The following is a 13,542-nucleotide window of genomic DNA, read 5'->3' on the forward strand; positions in this document are numbered from 1 at the left end:
TTACTTAAAATTCTGAAATTTTGTTTATAGTCTTTGCACTAATTATTCCCATGGCAGCAGTGCCCATTAAAAATGTTACCCTTCTTTTAAAGACAAAAAAGGAAGACAAAGCTATTGAAATATCAAATATTAAAAATTAAATTTTGATTTTAGTATTTTTATTCTCCTTATCCGAAGAGCTTTTTTTCTTATTAAATAAACGTGAACTCTGTTCAGCAACTTTGTAAAGACTGACTTGTTCTAAAGGAGAAAAAGAAGTGAGCTGCGAAGGAACAGAGATGTGGCTGCTGCTTTGTGGCTGCAGGGGCACAGAAGAAAGGCAGGCAGTGCAGCTCCTCTCTCTGGCCTAGGACTGTGCTTTACAGCACTGCTGCTGAAAAATGTCAGGCTCTGAACGGTGATCAGCCTGGCAAACCTGTACCAGCATCTGGCTGTCCTTGCCTTTTAGCTTCTGCCAGGCTGTGAAGTCAACAGGAGTGAATGATGCTGGCTGGCTGGCTAAAGAGCTGACCGTAGGGCTGACCGTACGAGGTGCAGGGAGAAGTGTGGCTTCATACTGGTCGAAAACTGTACAGAGCACAGTGGTTTCTTACACAAAAATGAGGAAACTCCAGTTGTGCAGAGAGAAGTAGGACTTAGTACTTTGTGGGGTCAAGGGGAAGGTGCCCTATTTGTTCTGTGAAATACCCGAGTTTGGTTTTTGTCCTCCTCTCTGGCAGTTTAACTGAAAACAGTCTTGTGTTAGGACTAGAACCCTGGCAGGACCGTTAAAGTGAAGTGGAGAGAGTCAAAGTGGAAATATGTAAAAGTAGTGAAGCCCAGTAAGCCCTTGCTTCTTATAAATACGAGTCTTTCTCCAGAAATCCATACAATATAGCAGTATTTTTCAGAGTACTTGAACATTCATACTTCCAGCCACATTGCGGTACAGTAGCCATGAAAAGGGCAAAACAACTCATGTATGGTGGTAATGACTGTAATTAGTAATGGTAGTGAGAGCTCCTTCCAAGGGCATCTCAGCCCTCAAGGTGATTTGGAACCCACTCCTGGCCATCAGCACATCGCTGCATGGAGGGTTATCACTGTTGGAGTCATACTTCTCTGATTGGGACTTTGGGCCTTCTGGGGCTTCTTGTCCCAGAAAGACCAATGCGGTAGGTGGGCACAACTCCCACAAATCACAGAATCAGAGGCTGGAAGGGACCTCTAGAGGTGATCTACACCCTTCTTGCTCAAGGACAGCTGCCCAGGAGTCTGTCCTGTTCAATTTGACCATCTCCATGGATACTCCACAGCCTCTTCAGGCAACCTATTCTAGCTTTTGGCAACTGTCACAATTAAAAAAAAAAAGTGTAATGACGTGTTCAAGTGAATTTTTTTAATTTTTTTTTAAATTTGTACCCATAATTGTATCACAAAAATATGAGATTCCAGAGATTTTTAAAAACTATTTCTCAAATTCTAATAAATCCCAATTCTTTTCCAGCGCACACTTGGCTTGTTACGAATGACCTTTTTGCAACTATAAGGAGAACAAAGCCTTTAACTGAAGAGAGGATGGAGGCTATCACATCTGCATTGTCTACGAAGCAATACTTCAACTTCTGTCATCAGTCTGGTGAAGCAGAGGTACTGCTGGCATCTCACGTGTAGAGTAAAAGCTGTTTTGCTCACAAACGTGCCATATCATGGCGCTACGTTAGTTGTAGACTGGTAAGATTGCCACCGAGTTAGTATGATGTAATTTAAATAGCAGCTTATCCTGTGCAAGTAATTTTATGGATGGACTTTTAAGCCCAACCACGACATACTAGATTTCATTGTGTTCACTTGTGAATTCAGAAACTGCCCTGGTCACTCCCTGATTTACAGGGGACAAATTTACTGTTAGCACAGTTACTTAGTGTCTATATAAACCACAATGAGGCCTAAATAATTTAACTGTGGGCTTAAAAGAAGATATTTTTAGGATAGTAGTAACCACTTGAGAGTTGAAGAGCAATGCTTTAATTTATATTAAATTTATATTTTTAACTATTTCAGAAGTTAGTTAGCTTTTCTTGAAATACAAAATTTGAGTAAAGATCCACCGTATAACACAGGGCACATACATGAAGACCAATTATTTACATACAAGCTTGGGAACGTCTCTTGCATTACTTGTGTAGCATGATTTATTATACAAGAAAGTCTTGAGAATGCTTTTGTAGACATAGTGATAAGGTGTAAAGCTTAAAGTTATGAAAGTGGAGAATGCATACCTAAAAATTTCTGTAGTAGTCATCTGTGATCATTTTCCTACCTGAATTGTGTGAGAACAGGTGAGCTATAGTCATCAATACTCTGTTTAATACTATTTAAAGTTTCAGCTTTAATCCAGCTGTCAACACAGCTTTACATGAGGCATATGCGAAATATACATGAGATGTTATGTGATGCAAAATATTCCAGACCACTTAATGCAGCACAAGACATTAAATGATCACAGAACAGCAGTAAACAACACAAAGCATACAGGAGGTAGCAGATTTTTTTTTTTCTTCTGGAAACAGCAAACCTTGTTTCTCCCTATATATTGCCTAGGCACTTAATTACTAGCATTGTTCTGTACTGGCAAGACCAATGCTAGTTAAATTTACTGGTTTCAGGCTGTATTTGTTTCTCCATAGCCTAGGGGTCAGCATTAAGGGAAGAGAGACTTCAAAGTTTTAGCCTTTATTGACCTTAGCCTATAAGCAATATAAAATACTTATTTTCACGCAAATCATGTGGGTCTTAAAATCTGGTTATGTATAAACCTTTTGCTACGTTTAATCTTAAAGATTAGTCCAGACTGATCGGTTCTTACAATTTAGTGTTCACTGTTGAATTTCCCTTTTTATTTCTCCATTTTCTAGTGGACGTGTCACAAATTTTCCAGTGTTCTAAGTATATGATCTAATGTTTAGGTGTGTATAACATTGAGCCTCATCTGGAAATTTAAAAAAAAAATATTGAAATTCTACTATGACACATTTATTTTTTGTCTACATCATCATAAAATTAACACTGCTACCCTAATAGCTAAACAACTATACACTGCCTCTGAACAATGTAAAATAACTTTTCCACGTATTTATGTATTTTCCCCTTCACTTCCTTCAAAAACAAACAAAAAATACATTGGGAGTAAAAGGATTGCATTTAATATGATTCTATACTGAAACTGACTCCACTGTTAGAAGTTCATTGTAGGATTTTTTTAAAAGGTACTTCTTACTATACTGCAGTAAAAACTAAGTACAAGTAATGAATGTATGTGGTATGGAGAAAGCTGTGGTTCTGTAGTTCATTACTGATATTGAATCAGCATCTCTTCAGGAGGGCTGCATAAACATATTTGGGGTATGCTGTGGTATCTCTTTGACAAGACACACTAAGTCAGTACACAAACACATTATCATAGTCAGAATGAGTGCTCACTCACAAGTTTTTATTACAATTGAACATAGGGAAGTATTCGAACATACTTCAGGTTGAGTCAAGACAGCTAATGTGTATTCAAGATCATCTGGTTTGACAGCATTCCAGAGGATCAGTTAACCCTTTTGAGTGTACATTCATCAGAACAAGAAAACGAGCAAGCACTTGATTATTCAGCCAACAACAACTACATCATCACTAATAAACTGGTAAGTTGGAACCTCAAGGTTAAGGGGAGCAGGACCTTTCCTGATTCTGCCAGAGGCATCATAATGGGACCCATGGCAAGGGCAGTAATAACCACCAAAATCTCCGGAGTTAGCAATAGGTACACAACCAAGATGAGTGCAGACACCTATTAATATGACCCATTCTGGCTTCTTTACTCTGTCTAAATCATGCTGTGGATCTCTCAGTTTAGACAAATCAACTTCAGCTTCCTGATTAATCTCTGCTTGGGTTCTGTGGCGCACAAAGAGGGGCTTCCCCCTCCACTTGAAAGCCATGTTCTTGCCTTCCGGAATGTCAGACAGCTTGATTTCAATCTTTGACAATGCTAGCACATCAGCAGAAGCACTGAGGCTGGAAACAAACTGGGTGACAGCATTCTTAGCGGCATATGCAGCAGTTACACACATTGTTGCAGTCAGCAGGTAGGAAAACCCTTTTCTAGCTTCACTGCTGCTTTGAGAAGATGCTGTGGCATCTAGCACGTCTTGACGACGGTAGGCAGAGAAGTCAGGTACTGTGACATCATTATGGACACAACGCATGCTGGCAGGTGCTGCAAGGAAAATAATATGAAACGACAACACAAGTTAAAATATATTATGATGTATTTTATGTTAGTTGTTTTTTAATTACATTTTTTGAATGATGGGTAAGTTATTTCAAAGTCTTGGTAGCATTCCTGTAATTATACATTTTATAATTATTATAATTATTTAATTATACAATTTTAAGTTGTAAGCAAATGGTTACTAGATGGTATTTTTGGTAGATAACAAGTGATTTGTGAATCATTCCACCTTGTGAATCATTCCATTTCATTCCGTCAAAATTATATGAAACCTGTTAAGAACATAGTAGGACCTGCAAACAGTTCTGGGTTTAAAGTTTTTGTTGTTGCTTTTTTCAAATTTCAAGGAAAAAATGTTGCAGAATACAGTTACTATCTGAGAAGAAACAGACATTCTTTCTGTTCAAATGTTTCCCTTACAAACATGGTATGAAGAAATTTGATTTCCTTTGACTTAATTTCCATGCTTTTAATAATCTTCAGTGTCATTTTTAAGATTAAAAATGCAAGATCATATATCCCCCTTTACAGAAGTTTAAACTGCTGTCAAAGCTAACTGCCCCAGTAAATAATTTTTAAATCTTTCAGACTCCAATATTTAGTTTTTCAGATTTGGTACATAGAAGTGTTTAGGAATAAATTTAGTCAATATCTAGTTCCCAAACTTTGTGAGATTCCCATTTCAAACCAGTGTGCTAAACTGACAAGATGTGACTGCTTACTAAGAGGCCTTCCATTACCTTCTCCAGTGCAGGAAAGCTGCCTCCCTCAACAAAAATCTAGTATGCTAGGGAAAAGAACACACTAAGGACATTATTTGCTAAAATACAACCTCTGTTACTTGACAAGAACTATTTAGTCTTAGTTTTTTCTAGCAGTTGGCACAAGGTTAACAGAGGTTAATAGAAAGTGTTCGCTCAAAGTACTCAAAATAGATCTCAGAGATCTATATCCAATCTAATGGGGAAAGTATTTACATTTATTTACAATTAACTCAGCAAAGAGAAGATATTTGCTCTAGGATATTAATTGCAGAGAAATTAACTGAAAATTCTCTGAGAGCAAGCCATACTAACTTATCCCAGTACCAAGACATATTATATACACATTAGTAACCCGCTAATAAGCGTTACAATTAAGCTACTTTTTTTTTATACTCAATGTAAAGTGTGACTATGTTAACTGAAGCTAAGAATAAGACTACATATCAACTACATTAATTACAGATCTCTAGAATTTCCACCTGAACATATCCTTTACAGCTGTGTCAGGTGAAGTCTATGGTTCTAATCACTACACGCACAGCAGTCTCCAAGACTTGCAGGAATATCCTAGTTAACAGCATGATGCAAACTGTTGCTACATGCCCAACATCAGCAGATAAGGAAGCTTATTTTCACTCCAGTAGAAACTGGTTTCTTGAAATGTGCTAAAAATTGTAGCAAATTGAATGGGTCCTTTTTTAATACCACAATGGGACCACCCTAGATTGGCATTACAGATTTCCATGTATGCCTCAAAAAAACCAGAAGTAGCATCAACCTTTTTGTCCTTTCCTGTGTTCCTACAAAAAAGTGGAAGACACTGAACCTGTAAGTGTGGTTTGAAATAACACTGTTCAGCAACTCTTTTTATCTCTTAAGAATAATACAGGGCTGCTGATGCAGCACATCAAACAAGTAGGAGTGGCCCTCTATTTCTATCCATTTTCTATATTTTATGAAATGAGTAGGGGATACCATTTTAAAACGTACATGTACTGGGTACAAAAGATCCTTCATTTGGGGAGTAAAGTAACCTTTCAAAAATGTTTCTAGTATCTCATACTAAGTCTATGTAAATTGCAGATCCTTTGTTCCTCTAAAGGGCTTTTTGGCCTAATACATCTCATCTTGGTCGGGCTGAGTGCTTCAGACCAGCTGGCTTGCTATCAGCAGCATAAGCAGGCTGCATTCCGAAAGGCTGCCAATTGCATGTCCGTGGGCACATCCCATCCCTTAATACATGAAGTACACGGCATTAGCCACAATCTTGAAGTCTTGCGTTAACTCGCTGCTGTTAAAGACATCTTGAGGTCAGGACTTGGGTATCACGTCTGCTGACGAATACTTGTTATCCTGCTTTTGGCAAACCGCCTTCACTGGACATAAGCACATGAGCAGATGCAGTTTCCAAGTGATGAAAAGACACACTTGTGAGACCTACAACCACAGTAATAATGGGCTAGGCTATATTGGCATTTCACGTAAAGCCACTGTCTTTCTCTGGCCACAAGTTGGATTCTGCGAGAACTAACTGGAGTAACTTGATGGGGATTTCCTTGCACCTTCCCAAATGCAAAATAAACAGCCACCCAAGTCACCACCAACAAGCAGAACTTCAAGCGCCCTCAGCGCTACACACATTCGCGTTACCACGAGGCCGGCCGCCCGGGACCAAACCGTGCGCCCCGCAGGGCTCCACAAGCACGAGCGGCGAGCGCCGCAGCCGCCGCCGCCGCTAAGCCCCCGCACGCCTCACTTCCCCCCGCCCCACTGGCCCCGCCGCAGGGCTGCCCCGGCGCCGCTGGAAGCCGCCCCCGTCCTCCCCGCCGGTCCCGGTGCCTGCCGCCCCGTCGCGGCCGCCCCTCGGCAGGCCCCCGCGCCCGGCTCCCCGCCGCCCCCCGGCCCGGCCCGGCCCGCACCGTTGAGGCTGGCGCTGGCGACGAGCCCCCCCCGGGCCGAGCGGCCGCTCAGCGACTCCCGGCAGAGCAGCGGCCGCCGCAGGTCCAGCGGCACCTTCTCGGCCCGCAGCGCCGCGGGCGCCAGCGCCTTGAGCGGGCCAGGCACGGCGTGCGCGGCGGCCGACAGGTAGGGCGCGAAGGGCCCGGAGCGGGCGGCCACGGACAACATGGCGGCGGCTGCGGCGCTGCCCGGTCACCGCCGCGACCTTCCCGGCTGTCGCGGCGCGGTGACGTCACAGCGGGGCCGGCCCAGAGCCGCCGCAGCGCCGCGCGGCCCGCCCCGCAGGCGGCTCTCGGCCGGGCGGGGCCGCGCTGCTGGGGCCCGCGGCCTGCGGCCTGCGCCGGGCTCGGGGCGGCGGCGGGAAGGGGCGGGACCGGCCCCGGTGCCCGCGGGTCGGCGGCTGCTGGGGGCTCCAGAGTCTCCCTGGGGCTTGGTTCCCCAAGGTTTTCTGTTCGCGTAAAGCACGTTAGTCACTGGTTTTGCTCTCCTTGGGACTGTTCCATGTCACTGCCAAACAGCTCAGTGCTGTTGCAAACATGCTTTTTTTACTGTTTTTTTACTTCATTGAGGTATTTTTTTGAAAGGGCAGTATAGGAAATAATTCAGCATGTCAGCCTTGCTGTATTGAAATCCTATCTTAGAATGCCTCAGATGATACTTGTAAGCAAATTGAAATCATCACATTTTACAGTGTTTCAAAGGATGGTTCAGGAAACACTGCCGGGACATCTGACCAGTCCAGTGCGTCTCCTGTAGGTACAGATCGATTCAAACAAAGCAATGAGATTGCAAAACATCTTGGAGGGGTTTACATGTTCTCCCTTGGTACTCACTTGTGACACGATTTGGTGGTGTGTAAATACCAATGAGAAACATTACTTCAAAGGAAACTGCCAGATCTGTGACATGACATGCCCCTTATTATTTCTCCTATTTGTTGCACAGGGTATGATTTTTGCCCCTTTTGTTTCCTTTTCTTAGCTTATCTGTTTATTTTTTATTTTTTTTCTTTCTTTTTATTTTTTAATAGTTCTATATCAGTTGCAATTCGGGAAGAACTTAAAAATTTTCAGCTTGTCATAGGGGATTTGTGAGTGATCAATTTTACATGTTTGAAAAACGTGAAGCATGTTTTACCATGCACTCGTTAACGTTTATAACGTTGTTTCTGGGGGCATGGGGCAGCTGCCACAGCTTCAGTGTGTGCCATTGCTCATCAGCATGTTCTGCCTGGAGCTCAGGCTGCTCTGGAAGTCAAATGGTTCCCCAGAAACTCATTCTTATCATCAGTGATTAGGAGGGTGAAGGAACACAGCAGCTCTGATTATTGCCAAAAATATATTTCTTCCATTCTCAGTTCACAAATTATCCCTGTAACATGGGCTGAGATGCAAACACGAGTCCAATTTTCATCTTCACTTGGATCGGTTTCGTTCAACTATATGGATGGTATGGGAAGCTTGTTTATTGTTGCACCTATTGATTGGTGCAGTTAGCTTAAGAAAAAAACACCCTCCCCCAACACTCCCACATATTTTAAATACTTCTCTATTAAGGGAAGAAATTTCAGTACACTTGAGGAATCTTTGAAGTGGTTTAGATTATTTATCAAAAGAGTGTACCAAGCTGCTCTCCTGAAGATAGAGTGAGTTGTTTTCCAAAAGCTCCCAACGTATTTTTGAGTAACAAAAAGCTAAATCAAAGGCTCTGCCTTTAGGATTTTTTTCTGGCCATGCATGCTGCTTGTCCCTGTGTGGATGTAGGCCGAGTCAAAGTATTTCATAGTACTGTATTAATGTTACAGAAAGTATTCTGGTAAATTTAAATATTTCTTCTATTAAGAATATTCTAAATCTAGTATAATAGCTGCAGATTTGGCTTGACCTGCAAGGGTAGTCCCCAAATGGTTGATGGTATTACTCCATGGAACTTCTCACATGGAAATAAGATTGTTTTTAAAAGAGCATCCTCTTAAGAGGTATGCCAGCAACGTGCAAAACAGAAATGTCAATTAATTTGTATGTTTAGTTTCTTTAATTAGATAATAAGTGTGATTTCATCTTTTTGACTGCATTGCAAAATAATCTGTAGCAAAACAATGCTGCTGTCAGCTCGTTCCTCCATGCAACAGGCAAATGGCATCCTCCAGGCAAATTAAAACTCAGTCCACTCCCAAGGGCAATTCTGGAGGTGGTAGTTTAGTTGATAAAATGAATCTTGGCACATACAGGCTGCACACTCTGAGGAAGGGCAGCAATTTTCAGAGGTGAGGAGGAAGAATACCTTAGTAGTCTTTCCTCCTTTTGCAGCAGGGAAGCTGTTAGTTGGCTGCCACCACAGAGCACTACAGCCTTGACGTACAGACAGGCTTCTGCTCAGGTGGCAGCATTGGAAAGAATGAGTGTCTCGGACTCTTCACTGAAGCACCAACCCAGCCACGTGACAAAGTCCTTCCTCTAGGCAAGGTTCCAGTTCTCTGTAGTAACCACTTAAAGATTTTGGACAATATTCTCACCCAAAACTCGTTTGGGTTAACTGCAAGGGTAAGAGGAGAATAAACATATCACACAGACAAATTCTGGGCTAAAGGAAAGATCCATTCTTTCAATAAAAACTATGGTGAATAAATTAATACCTGTTTATTATTATTATTTTTCATTTATTTATAACATCAATTTTGTACTTGTCACAGCTTCCAAGAGTAAAGTTCAGCTTGGAATACTAGGTGGATGCACTGGTAGGTACATCCTTGCTCTAGTCAAGCCTCGTCACTTCTTCAAGCTTCTAAAATTTTCCCAAAATGCAAAATAAACTTGGCAAAGAGGTTTGTGAGGAAGAAATGTGATCTAAACTATTGTGTAGAACTCTAAGCATGATTTCTCACCTAGTCAACCCAGTCCATGCATACAAGGCTGTGAAGCTTTAGTGTTTCCTACTGGCTATATCGGGAGCTATTGTGAAATTCAGCTGTTGCTAATGATGCTACTGCTAAATTACTTTATGATTGTGCATTTTAAAAGATGTCTCAGTGGAATGGTAGTTTAGGGACTGGCCCTATTAAGATTTATTTAGGGGTTTGACTTTTTCATATAAGTAATTCACTGAGTCTTTTTAACTGGTGTCTGAAATGCACTGAAATATGGTTGTTCTAATTAAGTAGGATGGATCTTTCCCGTTCCAGTGGTATTGATCTATAATTTATTTCTTTCCCAGCAAGTTTTTCACATCTAAGCCTGTATAGATAATGATTTACCCAACTAAGTGCACTGTACTGCTGGTAACCGTAGTTAGTAGTGAAGTAGTAATTGCAGGGGTACTGTGGTGTTATTCTAGAGGAAAGATAATTTGTAGACTACTGGGATTATGAATCAATGTGGAGGTGGAAGTAAATTATATTCAAACAGGAAAGAGAAAATTAGAAAGGACCCATATTTTTGCCAATTTAACAGCATAAATTTTAAAAACTTTATTTTGTTTTACAGAAAAAGACCTAAAGAAACATGATCTTATTTACTGTTCTCAAATGGATTACAGAATTACCGTAATCATAATAAATACCTGATCGGAATCAAAAAGTAATAACAGGGCAAGAGGAAGTTCTTCTAAGGCCATCAGATTTTAATATGCTGAAGATAATTGGTGTTTCACTGTGAGACTGAGCATCTGAGCTAGTGCTTGTAGATGTTTGTTTTTTTTAAAGGATTCTAAGCTTTGACAGTGAGAAATGATCTGAATTCACTAATACAGCTCAGTTGTTCGGAATGGGGCAGAGGTAGCTTTACAATATGTTTTTCTGTCTGGGTGCTACTCCCAGAGACTTGGCAAAATGTGCTTGCTACTTCTAGAGACTTTTGACAAAATGAGGTAGCTGTCATTTATTTGGAAAACATGATCATAAATGTTTTTAAAACATAAGATGAATTTAAAAATATAACGTGGTCAGAAGATGATTAAAATGTGAAAATATTTCAGCAGAAAAGGCACCTTCTTCTGTTATCAGAGTCCAAAAAAGAGTAAATTTAATTTTCAAATGCTTCAAAATAAGCATATTCCAGTATGTAGGTGCTTCTTTGAGAAGCGCTGTCAGGCTTATGTTCCTAAGTAGCAATAGTGAGCAAGTGTTTGCCAGCCAAATCTGAAAGTTAAATGTCAATACGGTTTTGCGTAAGCCATCTAAACAGACCTCTGTGGTTGCTTTTGTGCCTTCACAAATGTGTTAGCCTTATGAAAATGTATGCTGTTTAATGCTCCTGTCATTTTAAAGTAAAAAATTCTTTTTGCGTTAATACAAATGCTATGATATATCAAAGCTGCAGTATTATGAGATAGCTGCAGCAAATTGTCATAAGGACTTTGGGCATATGCAGTGGTGCTTCAGTGCTTCTTTATGGTGCTCCTTTACATACTATTTTATTCTTACACTTATGTGTTTTTTAGATATTAACTGCAGAACTTGCTTGGGTTTTTGCTAAAGGGTTGGTCACCCTGGGCAATCTGATCTTACCAGACGGTTATGGTTCTTTGAGTTCTTTGCTATCTTGCATTATTTTTATGCTCTGAAAAGTCAGCACTACTGAACTGGAGATTGCAGGATTTGCATTTACTTTTTGGTTTTGCATTGATGATCATTTCTTTTCTCCCTGAATGAGATTTTTCAGAAAGCAAGAAAAAAAAAACAAACTCTTGTTGTGCATTGCTAGCAAAGCAGAAGGTATGCCCTGCTTCATCACGCTGAAAGATGAGTTTTTTCATGCTGTGCTGCAGAGGATGGCTGAGAACAAGTGCCTTGTGGACCAGGTGATTTATTTTATCCTCTCTAGTGATGTTTCATGGTCTCACATCTATAAGATGGAGAGTGCAGATGATGCAGCCCAGTCCAGCATCCAGGAACAGGTTGCCCAGAGAGGTTGTGAAGCCTCTGGATGTGGAGATGCTCAAAACCCAACTGGACACAGTGCTGGACAGCCTGCTCGTGCTGCTCCTGCTGAAGCAGGGGACTTGGACTTAAAAAGTCACTTCCAACTCTGTAACTCTCTACAATTCAAACTTACATGCTCATTGTTTACTAAAGAGTGAGAGAAAGCTGATTACTTAGAAGCTTTTAGATAGTCTTGTGAAATACGGTGCAAATGTTGTTGCCTTGCTCTGGTGTCTGCATGGTGCCATTGCTGAACATGGATGTATGATCTCGAAGTATGCTGAGCAAGGAGAATAGTTTCTGGAAGTCATGATGCTCTCTTTCCACTAGATAGCCTTTCCTTTAAAAGCTATTTCTTGCAAGAGTACTTCATACTTTTTTTTTTATTATTATTATTTTTTTAACAGTCTTTGTATAGCTGTGTTGTAATTTTCTTGTGTAAACTTTCCAAAACAGGGGATGTGCCTTTAATGTAGTGGTGTGTGTTGGGGTCTGCAGCCTGTAGGCATTAGATGAAGCCTTCTAATTCATTCACTATTTAGATACGAACACCCTGCTGATAGAGTGGCTCCCAATGTTTGCAGTTTGTTCCCCTGCAGAATTAATGTTCCTCACAGTGATGTAAGTTTTGTGATGGGGTACTAGGGAAGCTGCTAAATAAATTTGAATACAAATTTGTGTACATCTCTGTAACCAATACAGTTTGTTTAATGATAAAATTATAGAGATCTTTTGATAATTATATATTTTTGTTCTTTGAGGTTGGCCTATCACTCAGAAAAGTACCAAGATGCAACCAAAAGTATACAAAAAGTGAGGATCAAAAATGGATAGTAAAAAGGAGAGAAAAATCTTCTAACAGTCAGTTTGTCAAACATTCCTCTGCCACTCCCCAATTAGCTGAAGTGCTAGCACTTCACTGCTACAGTCTAAATCTAAATTCTTTTTTTTTTTTTTTTCCCCAGCCAAGCAAGAAATAATTTGAAGTACCAAGAGCAAATAAGTCAGGCAGCAGCTTTTTAGCCCTCTTTCTGTTAATGCAGGAGTAATAGGCAGGAGTATGCAGCTTTAGGACCCGTCTTATTCTAAATCTCTTACATCCCTGTTTGCTAATGCCAAGATACTTTGCCTTGAGTGGAAGGGCATGGAATATCCAGCTCTGGCAGACAGTCTCTCAACTTTTTGATTGTAAAATGAGAGACATAGGAAGAAAGAATATTTCCTGCCCCCTCCAACCAACCAACCAACAAACAAACAAACAAACAAAAAAGCTGAAAAGCTGATGAGGCAAGTGGAATGGGCAAGAGGAATATGATTTTCCAAATCTATTGTAGAGAGAAAAGAGAATAAAACCATTACACTTAATTAAATAATAAAAAGACCAAGCCTAGTATTATGTTAAAGATTTACATGGTTTCCTGCTGGACAAAAAGAGTCACATATAACTGAAATGGATAAGATCTGATCACACAAATCAGAGATGGCAACAAAAAGTGTCCAACCAAGCAGAAGCCAACGGCTAGCTGTTAACTGCCTGGGGCAACATCAAAGGCTGCTCAGCCAGGCACCAGCCAAAGGCTGAGGGTGTTGCCTGGAGCACCATCAAGGACAGCTAATAGCAGCATTGGTTCAAGGGAAAC

General features: G+C 40.7%; 2 protein-coding genes across 4 annotated transcripts in view; one reads left to right on the forward strand and one right to left on the reverse strand.

Annotated features, from left to right (window-relative positions):
• LOC308176799 (uncharacterized protein) overlaps positions 1-13,542 on the forward strand; it is a 521,877-nt gene that overhangs the window by 277,496 nt on the left and 230,839 nt on the right. For 2 of the 3 annotated variants that reach the window (XR_013938632.1, XM_080553001.1), the window contains one exon: positions 1,487-1,629. Coding sequence is in view for 1 of the 3 variants with exons in the window: in XM_080553001.1 (XP_080409127.1) it covers positions 1,487-1,629 (143 nt within the window). In the remaining 2 variants the exon portion in view is untranslated. Of the gene's footprint in view, positions 1-1,486; positions 3,749-13,542 lie in introns of those variants that run through there. The other variant, XR_013938633.1, reaches the window with a different exon arrangement.
• UQCRFS1 (ubiquinol-cytochrome c reductase, Rieske iron-sulfur polypeptide 1) lies at positions 3,452-7,217 on the reverse strand. The gene is made up of 2 exons (XM_080553002.1): positions 6,945-7,217; positions 3,452-4,246 (listed from the first exon to the last, which is right to left on the reverse strand). The coding sequence occupies exons 1-2, from the start codon at positions 7,150-7,152 to the stop codon at positions 3,636-3,638; spliced, it is 819 nt and encodes a 272-aa protein (XP_080409128.1). The 5' UTR covers positions 7,153-7,217; the 3' UTR covers positions 3,452-3,635.

Source organism: Anser brachyrhynchus (genome assembly GCF_964034855.1).
Source record: "Anser brachyrhynchus genome assembly, chromosome: 12".
Taxonomy (NCBI): Eukaryota; Metazoa; Chordata; class Aves; order Anseriformes; family Anatidae; genus Anser; species Anser brachyrhynchus.